General features: G+C 40.2%; 1 protein-coding gene across 3 annotated transcripts in view; it reads left to right on the top strand.

Annotated features, from left to right (window-relative positions):
• Window positions 1–254: 254 nt before the first annotated feature.
• The window catches only part of MINDY3 (MINDY lysine 48 deubiquitinase 3), a 49,755-nt gene continuing 37,370 nt past the window's right edge, over window positions 255–12,639 (top strand). Inside the window, exons 1-4 of one of the 3 annotated variants that reach the window (XM_084508182.1) lie at window positions 255–456; window positions 8,465–8,544; window positions 9,400–9,457; window positions 10,360–10,533. In XM_084508182.1, coding sequence (XP_084364308.1) covers window positions 360–456; window positions 8,465–8,544; window positions 9,400–9,457; window positions 10,360–10,533 — 409 coding nt within the window. In that variant the 5' untranslated portion in view covers window positions 255–359. Of the gene's footprint in view, window positions 457–8,464; window positions 8,545–9,399; window positions 9,458–10,343; window positions 10,534–12,639 lie in introns of those variants that run through there. The other 2 variants (XM_084508183.1, XM_084508184.1) reach the window with 2 other exon arrangements.

Below are 12,639 nucleotides of genomic sequence, written 5' to 3' on the forward strand. Positions count from 1 at the left end.
GTGGTGCTTAGGGACGTGGTTTAGCGTTTGACACTGGTGGTAGGGGAATAATTGAACCAGACGATCTGGGAGGGCAACCTTAGCGATTCTGTGACTAAAACCCCGCCCCGACACCGCCCCTCACACCCCAACGGCCTCCCCCTCCCAGCACCGGGGGCTGCTGGGCAGGCGGAAAAGCAGCCGCGGCGCCTGCGCGGCCCCCCGCGCCCGCCCCGCCCTCCCGGCGCGGCCCGGCCCGGCCCCTCCCCTGCGCAGGGGCCGCCGCCGCCGGCAGCCGCCGCCTCGCCCGCCCGGCCCCGGGGCCGCCGCCGCCTCCGCCCCCTTCTCCCTTTCCCCCTTCCCCCTGCCCCGTCCCCGTCATGTCCGAGGCGGCCCAGGAGCTTGTCCAGCTGGTGTGGGGCAAGAAAGCCGGGCCCCGCGGGCTGGCCGACACCATCTTCTGCCGCTGGGCGCAAGGTAGCTCCCTCCCTCCCTCCCTCTGTCCGTCTGTCTGTCCGTGTGTCTGTCCGTCTGTCCTCACAGCCCTGCCCGGGGGGTGGCCGCCCGTGTGTGTGCCCGGTGGTAAATGATGCAGCAGTTTCGCTTGGGAAAGAAGTTTGGGGTTTGGGGTGTTCACTATAATAATAATTATCATTAATAAGAATTATTTTTTTTGGCAGCGCCGTCGCTTTTTGCCTCAAATCTCCCAGGGAGCTGAAAGGAGGAGGGAAGGAAGCCCGTTTCTCCCATCCTTTATTTATTTATTTTTTTTCCCCAAACCTTCCTTATGCCTGTTCCCAAGGGCGTCTTGCTGCTTTATTTCACGTAGCTTTTGGCTACAAGAAGGATTAAGTTGCCTTTTTTCCCCTCCCCAAGAACATGGGAGCCCCAAATAGGCTCCCCAAACGTGTGTGGGGGGAGCTTGGGACAGCGCCCCCCCGGCTGTTTGTTTGTTTGTTTATTTATTTACTTATTTATTTATTATTTATTTATGCCCCGACGGGCTCTCTGGCAGCTGGAGCAGGTGCAGCCCGTCCCCAGGAGGTGGCCGGAGATAAAGCAGCAATAGCTGTGGCTCCTGGGGGCTTTGCGGTGCGGTTTCTCTGTATTTAATTTGCACAGCCTAGGCGTAATTTCTTCTCGGTGCAGGTTTTCTGGTGCCATTTCAGAGCTGCAGTGAAAAGGTGTGATCCAGAGGCTCGCTGGTACAAGGGGTATCCAGACCATCAGTGTCTGGCACCAACAAATAATTCTCTCTTTAACTGGTAATGCTAGTTTATCCGAATTGATGTTTTTAAGACAGCGTGTTGATATACGGAGTTTCAGCAGTTTCAAAATGTATTGAGCTGTGTGCTGTAATGCCTCAAACCTGTGCTCCTGTGAGGGACTGATGGAAAGGCCTCTCCTGGCCATTGGTGGCTCCTTGAAGAAGCTGATATTTCCTCGCTTTCCGTCTGTCCTTAGGCAAAGCCCCGTGAGTGTACTGTGTAGTGTTTCTGCTCCCTTCCCTATATCCTGTTTAATATAATCAGTTTCATGTAGGAAAAGCACAGGACAGCAGGTTAGGGTGATGTTTGGAGTTCCTGTGCTGAGAAAAAAGTCAGTCTCAGTCTACTGCGTTGTCAGCAAAATAATACCTTTACAAACTTTCAGTTTCCCTCTTGAAAAGGTACTGCACTGTTTTCCTGCTGCCAAGGAGTCTTGTGGACTCTCCAAGGAGTCTTACCAAGATAACACTTGATTTTTATGGGTATATATATATATATTTTTATTTCCACAGCCTTCACAGTTGAGAGGGACTCTTGTTTTGCATCGGTTGTGCAAAAGTTACCAAAAACATATACATGATATTTGCCTAAAATAACTAGTTTGAGATTTCGTTGTATGTGTTTTTTCTTGTTGCTGCTTGTGGGTGTTTTGTTTTTTTGGTTGGTTGGCTTTGGGTTTTTGTGTTTGAGAGTGTAGGGACAGTGCTGGCGTTTATTTCGGATACTTTCTGAATGTGGTCTGATCTTTCTCATACTCGTTAGAAGTTGAGAGCTGTAACTTACATTTAGGCAGGAAAATAAGTAGTAGGGAGGCTGTAGAGGAATGTAAGACTCAAACCAGTCGGTTTCTTAGTAAAGATAGCAGTGTTCTGGGAAACTTAGTCATGCACAAAACTCGGTTAACCATTGTGTGTGTTTGGTCAAAACTAAGATCAACTGATCCATGGTGAGTTAGCAGAACTGACCTGGGTAATGCAGATATGTTGTCTGAAGTTAGTGACAGTTCAAAACTTAGAAATAATTCTTGCAGCTTGCTGCGTTGGCAACTTGAAACACATTGTCTTGGTTCCAGGCCTCACAAAGGCATAACCACAAAGCTGTTGCTGTGTTTGGTTTTTCTTTCTGGTGGTGTTTGCTGTTGGCTTTTCCCAAGGAAAACCTTTGTGTGTTTGCAGCAGAAGTTGCAGTTTGAGCCCTGTGAGTCCCACTTAGCAGAATCCTCAAAGTGGGCGCAGAGCAATATGAAGCAAAGGCTCGGTCTGCACTTCAATATTCGCTGGTATAGCTACGGGGACTTGAGAAGCAGGTAGGAGGAGGGCTGAACGCTTAGGAACCATACTTGTGATAGGAACAATTTCTTGCTTTGATCGGAGACAGACTCCGTTCACAAAGCTGCTCTGCAGATCAGCAGATACGTAACTGGGAATGTCTGGCAGGTTTAAGTGCAGCAGCGTTTCAGAATGACCTAAGCTGTTTTCTCACTGGCCTTTGGGGAAAAAGACATGGAACAGTCTTTTCAAAACAACTGCGTAACTTCAAAAGCATATTATGAGGGTATTAATACTACTTCTGTATAATATATGATGGAAATGGGTTTGTTTTATCCAGATCCCCTTTTGGCTTCAATGTTGAGAGCTGGATGAGTAGATTAGCAACTTTCCTTTTCGTTCTACCCTTTTCTTTCTAGTTTTTTTTTTTTTTTTTTTTTTTTTTTTTTTTTACACACCTGGAACTCTTTTGTCTGGTCTAGTACACTTAAACATCACCGGGTTGGCTTTTATTGCATCCTTGGTTGAGGAGCTACATCCTACTGCACTGCTTTTAAGTCATTGGAGCTGTAATATCATTAGACCACGATCAAGTTGAGGTTACCAGGGAAAAATATATATTTTTTTAATCAGATAATCACATAATGTTTGAGGGAAAGGAAAGGAAAAAGGATTTGCCATTCTTTAAGCCTTAAATAGAAGTAGCAATTTGAAGAGTGTTCCTTTAAGTTATTAATTTGTATTTCATTTGGGTGATTAGAGAAGAGTAGCGACTGTTATCTATGTTTGTGGTTTTTTTTGGTTTCATAACTAATGATTATAAAACATCTGCATTTCTGTGAGTTCCCTATTCGTGCAAACAGTAAATCAGAAATAAAAATGCGTTTTTCATAGCATTTGCGGCTAGGGTATAGGCAACTCTTGATTGTGCAAACAGGTGGAGGAAGCAGTTACACCTTTTGTACCAGCTCTCCCTGCTTGTTACTGCTTGTCTGCCCGAAGCGCTGCCTCTCCAAGTTGTTTGGTGGAACTGTTGCTGAAGCTCCTGCTTTACCAATGCCTGTCAGACATAGCAAAGTAAACCCTGGTGGGTGGTTTTTGATTTATGATCAGGGGACTGCTTCTAGGGCTTCTGTAAAAGTAAAACGTTAGAAGTCAAACCTGCTGCCAGGAATTAGTACATCGTGCGAAAACGTATTGAGGTTTTCAAATCGAAAAGTACTATAAAGTGCTGACTTCAAACTTCAGCTTAAACAGCAAATGTTGCTAGTTCAGCCAGTAGGAAGTGTTTTTTTATTAGCACAAGCAATAAGTTCGAGAGAACAGTGGCTTTTGGGAAAAACAACAGGGACGTTCTGCTTGAGAACAGCCACCTAACGCTTGAGTTGAGAGAAATTTCTTTTCTTGATTTTATGTTTGTAGACCTTTTTTCTCCCCTTGGAGTGGCAGCTTTGTTTCGGGGCAGTGATCCTGTCTTTACAGACCAAGTGACCACGTCTTGCTGTTTTGAACAGCAGCTGAAAGACCGTCAAATCCCTTTCTGTTCTGTGAGATCTAATTTCTTTATTTCGTGCCCTTCCGTAACACAGAGTTGTCTTAAAAATAATGGATTAATTCTGACAAACGCAAATGCCTTTGTGAAGTAATGGACTGGGGAACAGCCAGAGCGCTTGCGTAGTTGAGATGGGGAAGGATCAGAGAGGCTCTGCCCTGGCAAAAGGTTAGTGCTGCCTAAGCTATGGGTTCTTGTTTCACAGGAAAATTACTTCATTTCAAGTCCAAGTGAAACGGAACCCAGAATTTCTTGAAATTTCTCAGACTAGGACTTCCCTAAGTCCCTAAGCATCTGTCCAGTATTATGGACGTTGTTGCCAATTTCTGCTGTTTTAGTGAATTTCGTTTTATACCAGAATGAAGAAGTAAGATGCACAATGAAGGTTGCAGATTGACAGGTTAGGCTTTGGGGTGGCAATACGTTTTTTTGAGGGACTGTCAGTCTCAGTAGTTGTAAATTACAGCCCTTTCAGCGCTGTTTAACTGGAAGGGAAAAGAAGGTATTGCTGACTGCCCAAGAATGGGGTGTGGACACGTAAATTAAATTGTGAAGTTAATGAGAAGATTGTATTCTCTGGCTAAAAGGCACAGTGCTTAACGAAGTTGGAATAGACCTACAGTAGTAAGAACTTCAAATGCCCTGTAACACAGTTTTCTGAACAGTGGAGTTTTAGGGTTTACTGCTACCTGCGTCCAGAGAGGGAAATCAGAAAAGGTATTGCCCATACTGTAAGGAAGGATGTGGTTCGAGCAGGGCCGTTCTTTTATCTCAGAGGGTGACAGCCTTAAAAATAAAAGCTCTTGAGTCATGTTCACACAGAAAACTCATACGGATTTGTTGAAATTCAGAAGGTTTGCAGGACTCTATTTTTGACAGAGGTGGAGAAAGGCAGACAGGTTGGGACCTTGCCTTGTTTTCTGGCAGGTCCTTGCCCATTGTAACAGCAGCTTGCCAGGTAATTTGGGTACTTTCCTCAAACCCTTCCAGGGCATCCTGGCTCCTTACCCACAACCCATTAAGTAGAGTGTTTTTGTGGTATTGCTATAGTAATTCCTCATTTTTTCTTATATGTAAGAAAACGTTGTGGTTTTTTCTCAGAGAAAGCTTCAGAAGTTTAGATTGACTGTAAAAATGTACTCTGAAAACCCAAAGCCATATGCAAAATGTGTGTTACCATTCTACATTCATCTTTAGAGAAAGTATGAAACATTAAGACATGTTGCAAACCTTGTACTTTGGTAATAACAGGTTATTGTAGTAGTCACGTCAGGCAGTTTTTATATCCCCCAAAAGAGAGAGGAATACAATACTCTGGTGAGGGAAGAGGCCAGCTCCGCAGAGAATAGCACAAAAAAAATGAATAGCACAGCATCTTTGTAGTTAGACTGGGTCAGCGATGGAACAAATTGTTTTTCTAATGTGGTTAAGGCCACGTGCTCTTTAGCTTCTCCTCTTCTCCCCTTCATTCAGCTAGAATTGGTTCAAGCACAGGAGGAAAGCACTGAAGGCATACACCACATCCTTCGTGAAATGACAGTTAACCCGTGTCTGCAGTGACATGGATGTAAGATAGATAGATATTAGAAATAGACAGTAAAGTATGCACAAAGTGGTGGGATGATCAGAATAGAAAAATCAATGGTTTTTGTAGTGCTTTGGACGGTAATGTGGTGTGTTAGATAAAAGACAAGTGTACGTAATTAAGTCATATGTTTGTTTTGGCAAAATGAACGTAGAAGAGTTGAGGATTATCTGTAAGAAACGTGCGCCTTGCTGAATGCCAAATTGTGGGAACGAAGGCGACAAGCTTTCTTTTGTGTGGTTAGTAGTGAATAAAGGATATGAAGACAAATCTGCAAATAGCATAGTTGGTGTAACTGAAAATATTGGTGGCGTTGATTACCGGCAGCAATCTTGATCGACTTATGTTGCTGTTCCCCACAGCCAAAAGCATCCAGCAGGGCAGGGGGGAGGTCAGTGGAACAGTTAGTAGGAGTACAAACAGCAATGGAAAAAAAAAAAACTGTTTCTCCCAGGCAAATTATGATAATGGTATTTATGAACGAATATTGTTTCAGCTGTGTTACATCTCTGTTGCTTTTAAGGTTTTATCTTGAGTGAAAGGAGCTGGATGAGAGAAATAACCTGTTGAGAGTGACAGTAAGTTGAAATTGGGCTGGATCAGAGATTCAGGTCTTAGCTGATAGATAGTTTATGAGGTAGTTAGGCCGTTCCTGTGAATCATTATGAAAAGCATGTGGGACTGCCCAAGTTGTGATTATTATGCAAAAAAAAAAAAATAAAAATAAATAAAGAGATGCAATTGCAGGCTGAAGTAGATTTGAACCCAGTTGGACTTCAGACTGCTGGTTTCTGAAGTTTTACCTAAGTTGACTTCAGATTTCATAGAAGGAAAGCAAGACGAAAACTCCCAAAGTCCCTTTTTTTGCTACACAGCCTTTGGAAGTTTGAAGCTTATTAAGCAACAAGTAGCATATAGCTAAAAGAGAAAATGTTGTTTGCATGTTGCATTTGTTTTTCTTTCTTTTCTAGGGTTGTATTCTGTCAAATTCTGGATACTAGCAGTTTTGCATCATCTATCCCATATTTCTCTCCAGTGGATCACACTTGATTTTCTTTACTTTTAGGAGATGGTTTTCAAAAAAGGGCAGGGGAAACAGCAACAGGTCGTGCTTTCTGTAAGAACCTTGAAGAAAGCGAAACAAACTCAAGATTTCCTAAGTGTGCTTTAATGGTACTATGTCCAAGTATGTTTTTTTCACTGCAGTGGCTAAATCATTAAAACAACTAAAAAAAAAAATGTTGCAGCGTGCTTGGATGGCATGTAATAATGCTTTGAGGTAGAAGAAAACTGGAGTTTTAATACGGATAAGTGTGACTGTTGAAATGGCTGGTGATGTTTCTTGTTAGGGCATGTTAATGGGGGAATGAAATCACACTGGGGCAAACTTTGAAGTCCAGATTAATGCAGCACCACTGCTAAATTTGGTGATGCTGGATCCAACCTACCAGGCATGACAAGCAGCTGAGGTTTGGATATAAAGGACATCATTGTAATGCACATGTGCACGTTTGGTTCCAAAAAAAAAAAAAGAAAAAGCTGCAGTCTCCCTGTTGGATACAGGGGAAAGCCCACATCTTAAGATCAGTGGCTACACTGATCTGTCTCATTTTTTTCACACTGCTGTTGATCAGCTGCCATTTCTGTGCTGAATCTGGCCTCGCAGACATGCAGTAGCCCTCCCTTAAAGGTGCTGCTTGGGACGAGGTACCTGTCCTGCGGCAGTACTGATGTCTGCACAGGGGGGACACGTTCCCCGAGTTCAAATTCACATCTAGGGCTTGGGGACACTTCTGATGCAGCAGGGTGTAATGATACAGAATCAGGGAAAGGAGAAACTGTGGGGAAAAATGCGCTGAATATTCGTTCTGCTGAGAAAATATGCGTGTATATCCCTTTCCTTCCTGCCCCCACTTGCTTGCGTTTGCTGGTTAGTTGCTGACTACAGTTGCATGGTTTCTACGTTATAATGAACTTCAGCACAATGCTACTAGCACTTAAATAATGCAAAATACAGCTCACCGTAAGTTGTTATGCATCAGCTTCATCAAGGTAATTGTCTGTGGATGTGCTTTTATCCGTGAGAAATGCAAGCTGTGAATTAACAAGCGTTGAAGTTTAAGAACAAAGTGATAAGTAATTCTTTAATAATGGGTCCAGAATTTGTTCTGTGACTGTAAAATAATTTTGACTTCAAAGATGGAGGGGGAAAATAGGTAATCTTGCATCTTGATAAATACAGCGTATCTACTGCAAAACAATACCAGTAAGAGGCTCGCTTCCGTGGTTACGAGTGAATATTTGAGTTACTCAGCCTATTTCAACCTCAAGAGGAAGCACTGACAGGCCAAAAATGAGATCAGTGAGAAGCATAACATGTTCTTCAGAGAGAATAGAAATGCATTATACATGTTCAGTGAAGCTCCAAAGGTCACTTTTTTACATATGCAAGACAAAAATATAACTTAAAAACAAATTTTAGTTGATCAGTAAGAAATAATAAATTAAATGTTTTAAGTGTTTAGCCGCACACACTCTGGTGACGGTTTTACTGTTTAAAAACTCTAGCAGTTGGCTCTTCATGGTCATGATTTGATTGTTGAGATACATTCATTTTTCTATTCGCCTGTTACCATCTTTTTTATCTTTTCAGATAGTTTAACCACGTTCTGCTGCATGATGGGGGGAAAAAATCATGAAAATTTTTGATATTTAAAAGTTAATAAATCAAACGTCCCTTCTTTTAGGGAAGAAATATCTATAAAAGATTGCTTATATATTTCACTAAATACCATCATCTTCCATTTAACAGGATTTGTCTTTAGTGAATCCGAATCAACTGCGTTAGAGCAATTTGAAGGTGGCCCTTGTGCAGTGATTGCACCAGTACAGGTAAGATGCATTTACTACAGGAATGATTTAAGATTAATAAGCCCAAATTTTGTTCTTTTCTTAATGTGTGTGGATTTGAAATACCAAAATTAATTGCAAATCAGCTAATTTCATAATGATAGTATAGAGCAAACCAATATTCAGCACAAGATAGGGCAGAACTGATCTCATTCTGAGCTGTGTATGCTGAATGGAGTTAATTTGAGGAAGTGCAGCAGAGTGAACTAAGCAGAGGCAACTTTAAAAGGGGGAGTGCAGGATGAAGGGGAAAAGTAAAAGATTAGATATCAATGAAATCTTTATATGTTCTCATCTCTTAAATTTCTCGACCGTAAGAAGAGTGGTACCTGTGTCAACGTTTATAGGCGTTGTAGTAATTTGAGCAGTGTTGGTGTTAATAAAAAGCAAAGCAGGGATGTAGATATATATAGTGTTTTTTTCAATGTGATCTTCAACTTATGACTTTTAATGGTTGAATCAGTGCATTCTGTAAAAAATCAACGGATTTTTGATCTCTGACTAGAACTGTCTTGTACTCCTCAGTTATATACTGCAAAGTATTTGTGCCTCCATTGCTGCATTCCCATGAGTCTGGAGGTGTTTAAATATGTACTCTGTGAATTCAAAGTATAGTTTAGGTTCAAACTCAATAAGGGTGAACTTTAGACTGCATTTGTAATTACTTTGAATGGGAGAAATCAGTAAAACAGTGCAGACTTAGGTCTCTTACTGAGTGATGACATGCTTGAAGCTTTTCTAATAGCATGCAGAAATGCTTTGGTATAGAGCTTGTGATGAAATGTAAAACTTAATTGCAATGAATTTTAATAATTATTTGATGCTTTGATATCAAAGGCATTCCTCTTGAAGAGGCTTTTTGCCAGTGAAAAGTCTACTTGGAGAGACTGTCCAGGTACTGAGACCTCTTTTTCTCTTTCTTTAATTATTTGTAAATCAAGTCATAATACAAATTGTAATTAAATGATAGTAAATAAACAGGAGAACACTTAAAACATTTACATGTTCTATTAATATATTTTAACTGGCATAACCTTTATGCCAGTTACGTGGCAAAAAGTATGTATACTACATTTTATGATAGAATGGTTTGGATTGGAAGGTCAATTGGAAGGTTGATTAAAGGTCATCTAGGCTACCCACCACTGTCATAGCCAGGAACACCTTTTGCTATATCAGTTTGTCCAAAGCCACATCCAACCTGACTTTGCTCCATGATTGGAAATGTTCACCCACAGCTTCTTTGGGCAATGTGTTCCAGTATCTTGGCACCTTCATCATAAAAAAAAAAAAATAAATAATAATCCTTACATGTAGTCTAAATCTACCCTCTCCACGTTTAAAAACTATTGCTGCTCATCCTGTCTCTACAAGCCCTAGTAAAAAGTCTTTGTCTCTCTTACAAGCCCCCTTTATATGTTGAAAGGCTGTAATAGTGTCTCTCTGGAGCCTTAACTTCTCCATGCTGAACAACCCCAACTCTCTATAAACTCTGAATTCTTATTTGTAAGGTCCATTCCAGTCGACAGTACTTGCATGGTTTATAAATATTTGATTAATTGAAATCTATTATTAGTACAGGGAATGGGTTAGAAATCATATTGAAACACAAATCTCTGAAGATGGTTTTATAAGTCTTTGGTCCATTACAGTCATGCAACAATTAACGTTAATAAGGTAAAATTAATAAGCTCACTTAATTATTCACATTACATTAGTATGTTTAAAAGATACTAGTAGCATATATAAGGTACTGATTAGCAGCAATTGAACTCATGTAGGTTTCTGATTTTACAGAAGAAGAACAGAAGAACCTTCTCTGTCATACGTTATGTGATATTTTGGAAATGGCTTGCTCTGATAATTCTGAGTCATACTCTCTGGCAACATGGATAAGAGGAAAAACAACTGAAGAAACTGCTAGTATTTCTGAAAGTCCTGCAGAATCCAGTCGTCAAGAGGAACAACCTTGTAAGAAGAATTTCAGCTCTAAAATACCTATCGCTTAGTGAAGTCTTACATTGTTTTTGAGCGACCGCTGCTTTTTATTAGTATACGGATAAGGGGTTTTGCCTTTGTGATTCCATTAGCAGTAGGTAGATTTTCATCTGTTTTAATTAGAGGCATCAGTCCTTTTTGTTGAAAGAAATGTGCTATCACTGGAGCTCGTACACATGTGCTTCTTGAATTTGAGCAATTTGAACAATCTTTTCGCATTTGCTTTTGGAATTTATTGGGACCTGGTGTTTCTTTAATTTGGAAAAATGTACGTGTGTGCTTCATAAAACTGGAGGAATATTTTAACTTGTCACTTGCAGCTTTATTTCAGAAGAGCGTTTATAACAAACTCTTCTGTAGAAACTGTTCTAAAATATTCTGCATCCCCTTGTTGGGGAGAAGTAGCCTTTTTCCCTTTGTTTACTTCAATATAGTAACAGAACAACTTAAGCAAGTCACCTTCTAGTAGATTAATGGAATTTTTTGTAGGTTAGAATTTTTCATTTAGCCGCTTTTTGCAAATGTCTTGACTTTATTAGCTACTGTTATGAAAGACCAAGTGAGCATCACCTGTTGTGCTGAGATGCTGCATCCAGTCATATGTGATTACTGTGATGCCAGTGATGAGGCAATTTTTTGTGGGATTTTTGTGGAAATCATTGGGGATGTATTTATTCATCATTTAGTAGGAAACATCTAAGATTCTTTTTCTTATAGTTTTTGTTCTCAATGTGCGCTTTGAGAAGTCTGAAAAGCTCTTCACATGAGAACATGCTTTTAAAGGTGCATCTTTTGGCAGAAGGTATCTGTTACTCATGTTTGTAGTGTAATTACAAAGTAAGAATTATACAAGTAGATTTGTATGTGTAAAGCTAGCTAGAGCAATTAGTAGTACTGGAACTCTTTATGGGACCAGTCATCTTCATCTGCTATCAAATGCTCCATGTGCTTTAGATGGCTCAAGCAGTAATAATTAAAATGTAACTTAATTAGTGGGAACAAACAAACAAAAAAAGGTCACCACAGAAGAGTTCCAAAGTGAGCTTTTTTTTTTTTTTTTTTATAAAGACAAGGTATTGCATAGAAACTTGTGTCTGCACTTTTACATATTTTTTTTTTAATTTTTCCTTTGAAAGTTAATAAGGTAGTTGTAACTTTGAGATTTATAAATTCCATGGATTTTCCAGTTGTGAAAAAGTGAAGCAGAGCCTAGCTATCAATAGGTTTCTTTTGCCCTTTTAATATATTGCCTTGTTCTAAAGAGCTTTTAACTAGAGCAAGCTTGTTCAGGAGGTCTTCTTAAACACAATTGCTCTCAATACTGACACTTGTTGAACTAATCCATTCTATTACATATGTATATTTTTCGTATTTCTGTAGACATCTACAGGTTCTGCCTGACTTTGTCCTTAATATCATGGAATGTGCTTAGGAAGAGCAGGTTACATTTACTATGAGCAGTGAACAGTCTGCTTTTGTCATGAATACCAATATCCTTGATTGTTCCTGATTTCAGATACACTTGTGTTTTCTTTTTCTTCTACATGCTCCTATTTTTTTCTTACTATAGAAGTTACTTGCATGCTTAGGCTAGGAACAAAGATGTGGATAACGAGGTGTTGTCAAAGATATGGCTAAGAAGGTATTGTTAATAATGCGGAGTGGTGCCATTGATGGTGCAAAGGAATACATTTGTCTTGCTTGGTTGCTATAATCAATAAAAAGAAGCAGGTTTTGTCATAGTTTGCAGGACTTAAGAGATGGTGTAGGTTGGTGCTGCAGCATTACAGATGCAATTCCGTAGGGCAGGCTAGTACTATTTGGGAATTGCATATGGGGATATGTTTATGGTAAACCTGGAAATACGGTTAGTAACAACATGATAGAATATCATTCTAAAGAAATTCTATATAGTTGTAGCTTTCATACAGCTTGTGCTCTATTGCTCTTTGTTCTTCTCCTCTCCACTAAATATTGTCTTTATCTAACTTTGGGTTACATCTACACTTCTCTTTAGGATTTCTACTTTTCCTTTGTTTCAAACAGTAGATTTTACCATTTCCATCTGCTCTGTAGTAA

The sequence above is a fragment of the Aythya ferina genome (genome assembly GCF_964211825.1).
Source record: "Aythya ferina genome assembly, chromosome: 2".
Classification (NCBI taxonomy): domain Eukaryota; kingdom Metazoa; phylum Chordata; class Aves; order Anseriformes; family Anatidae; genus Aythya; species Aythya ferina.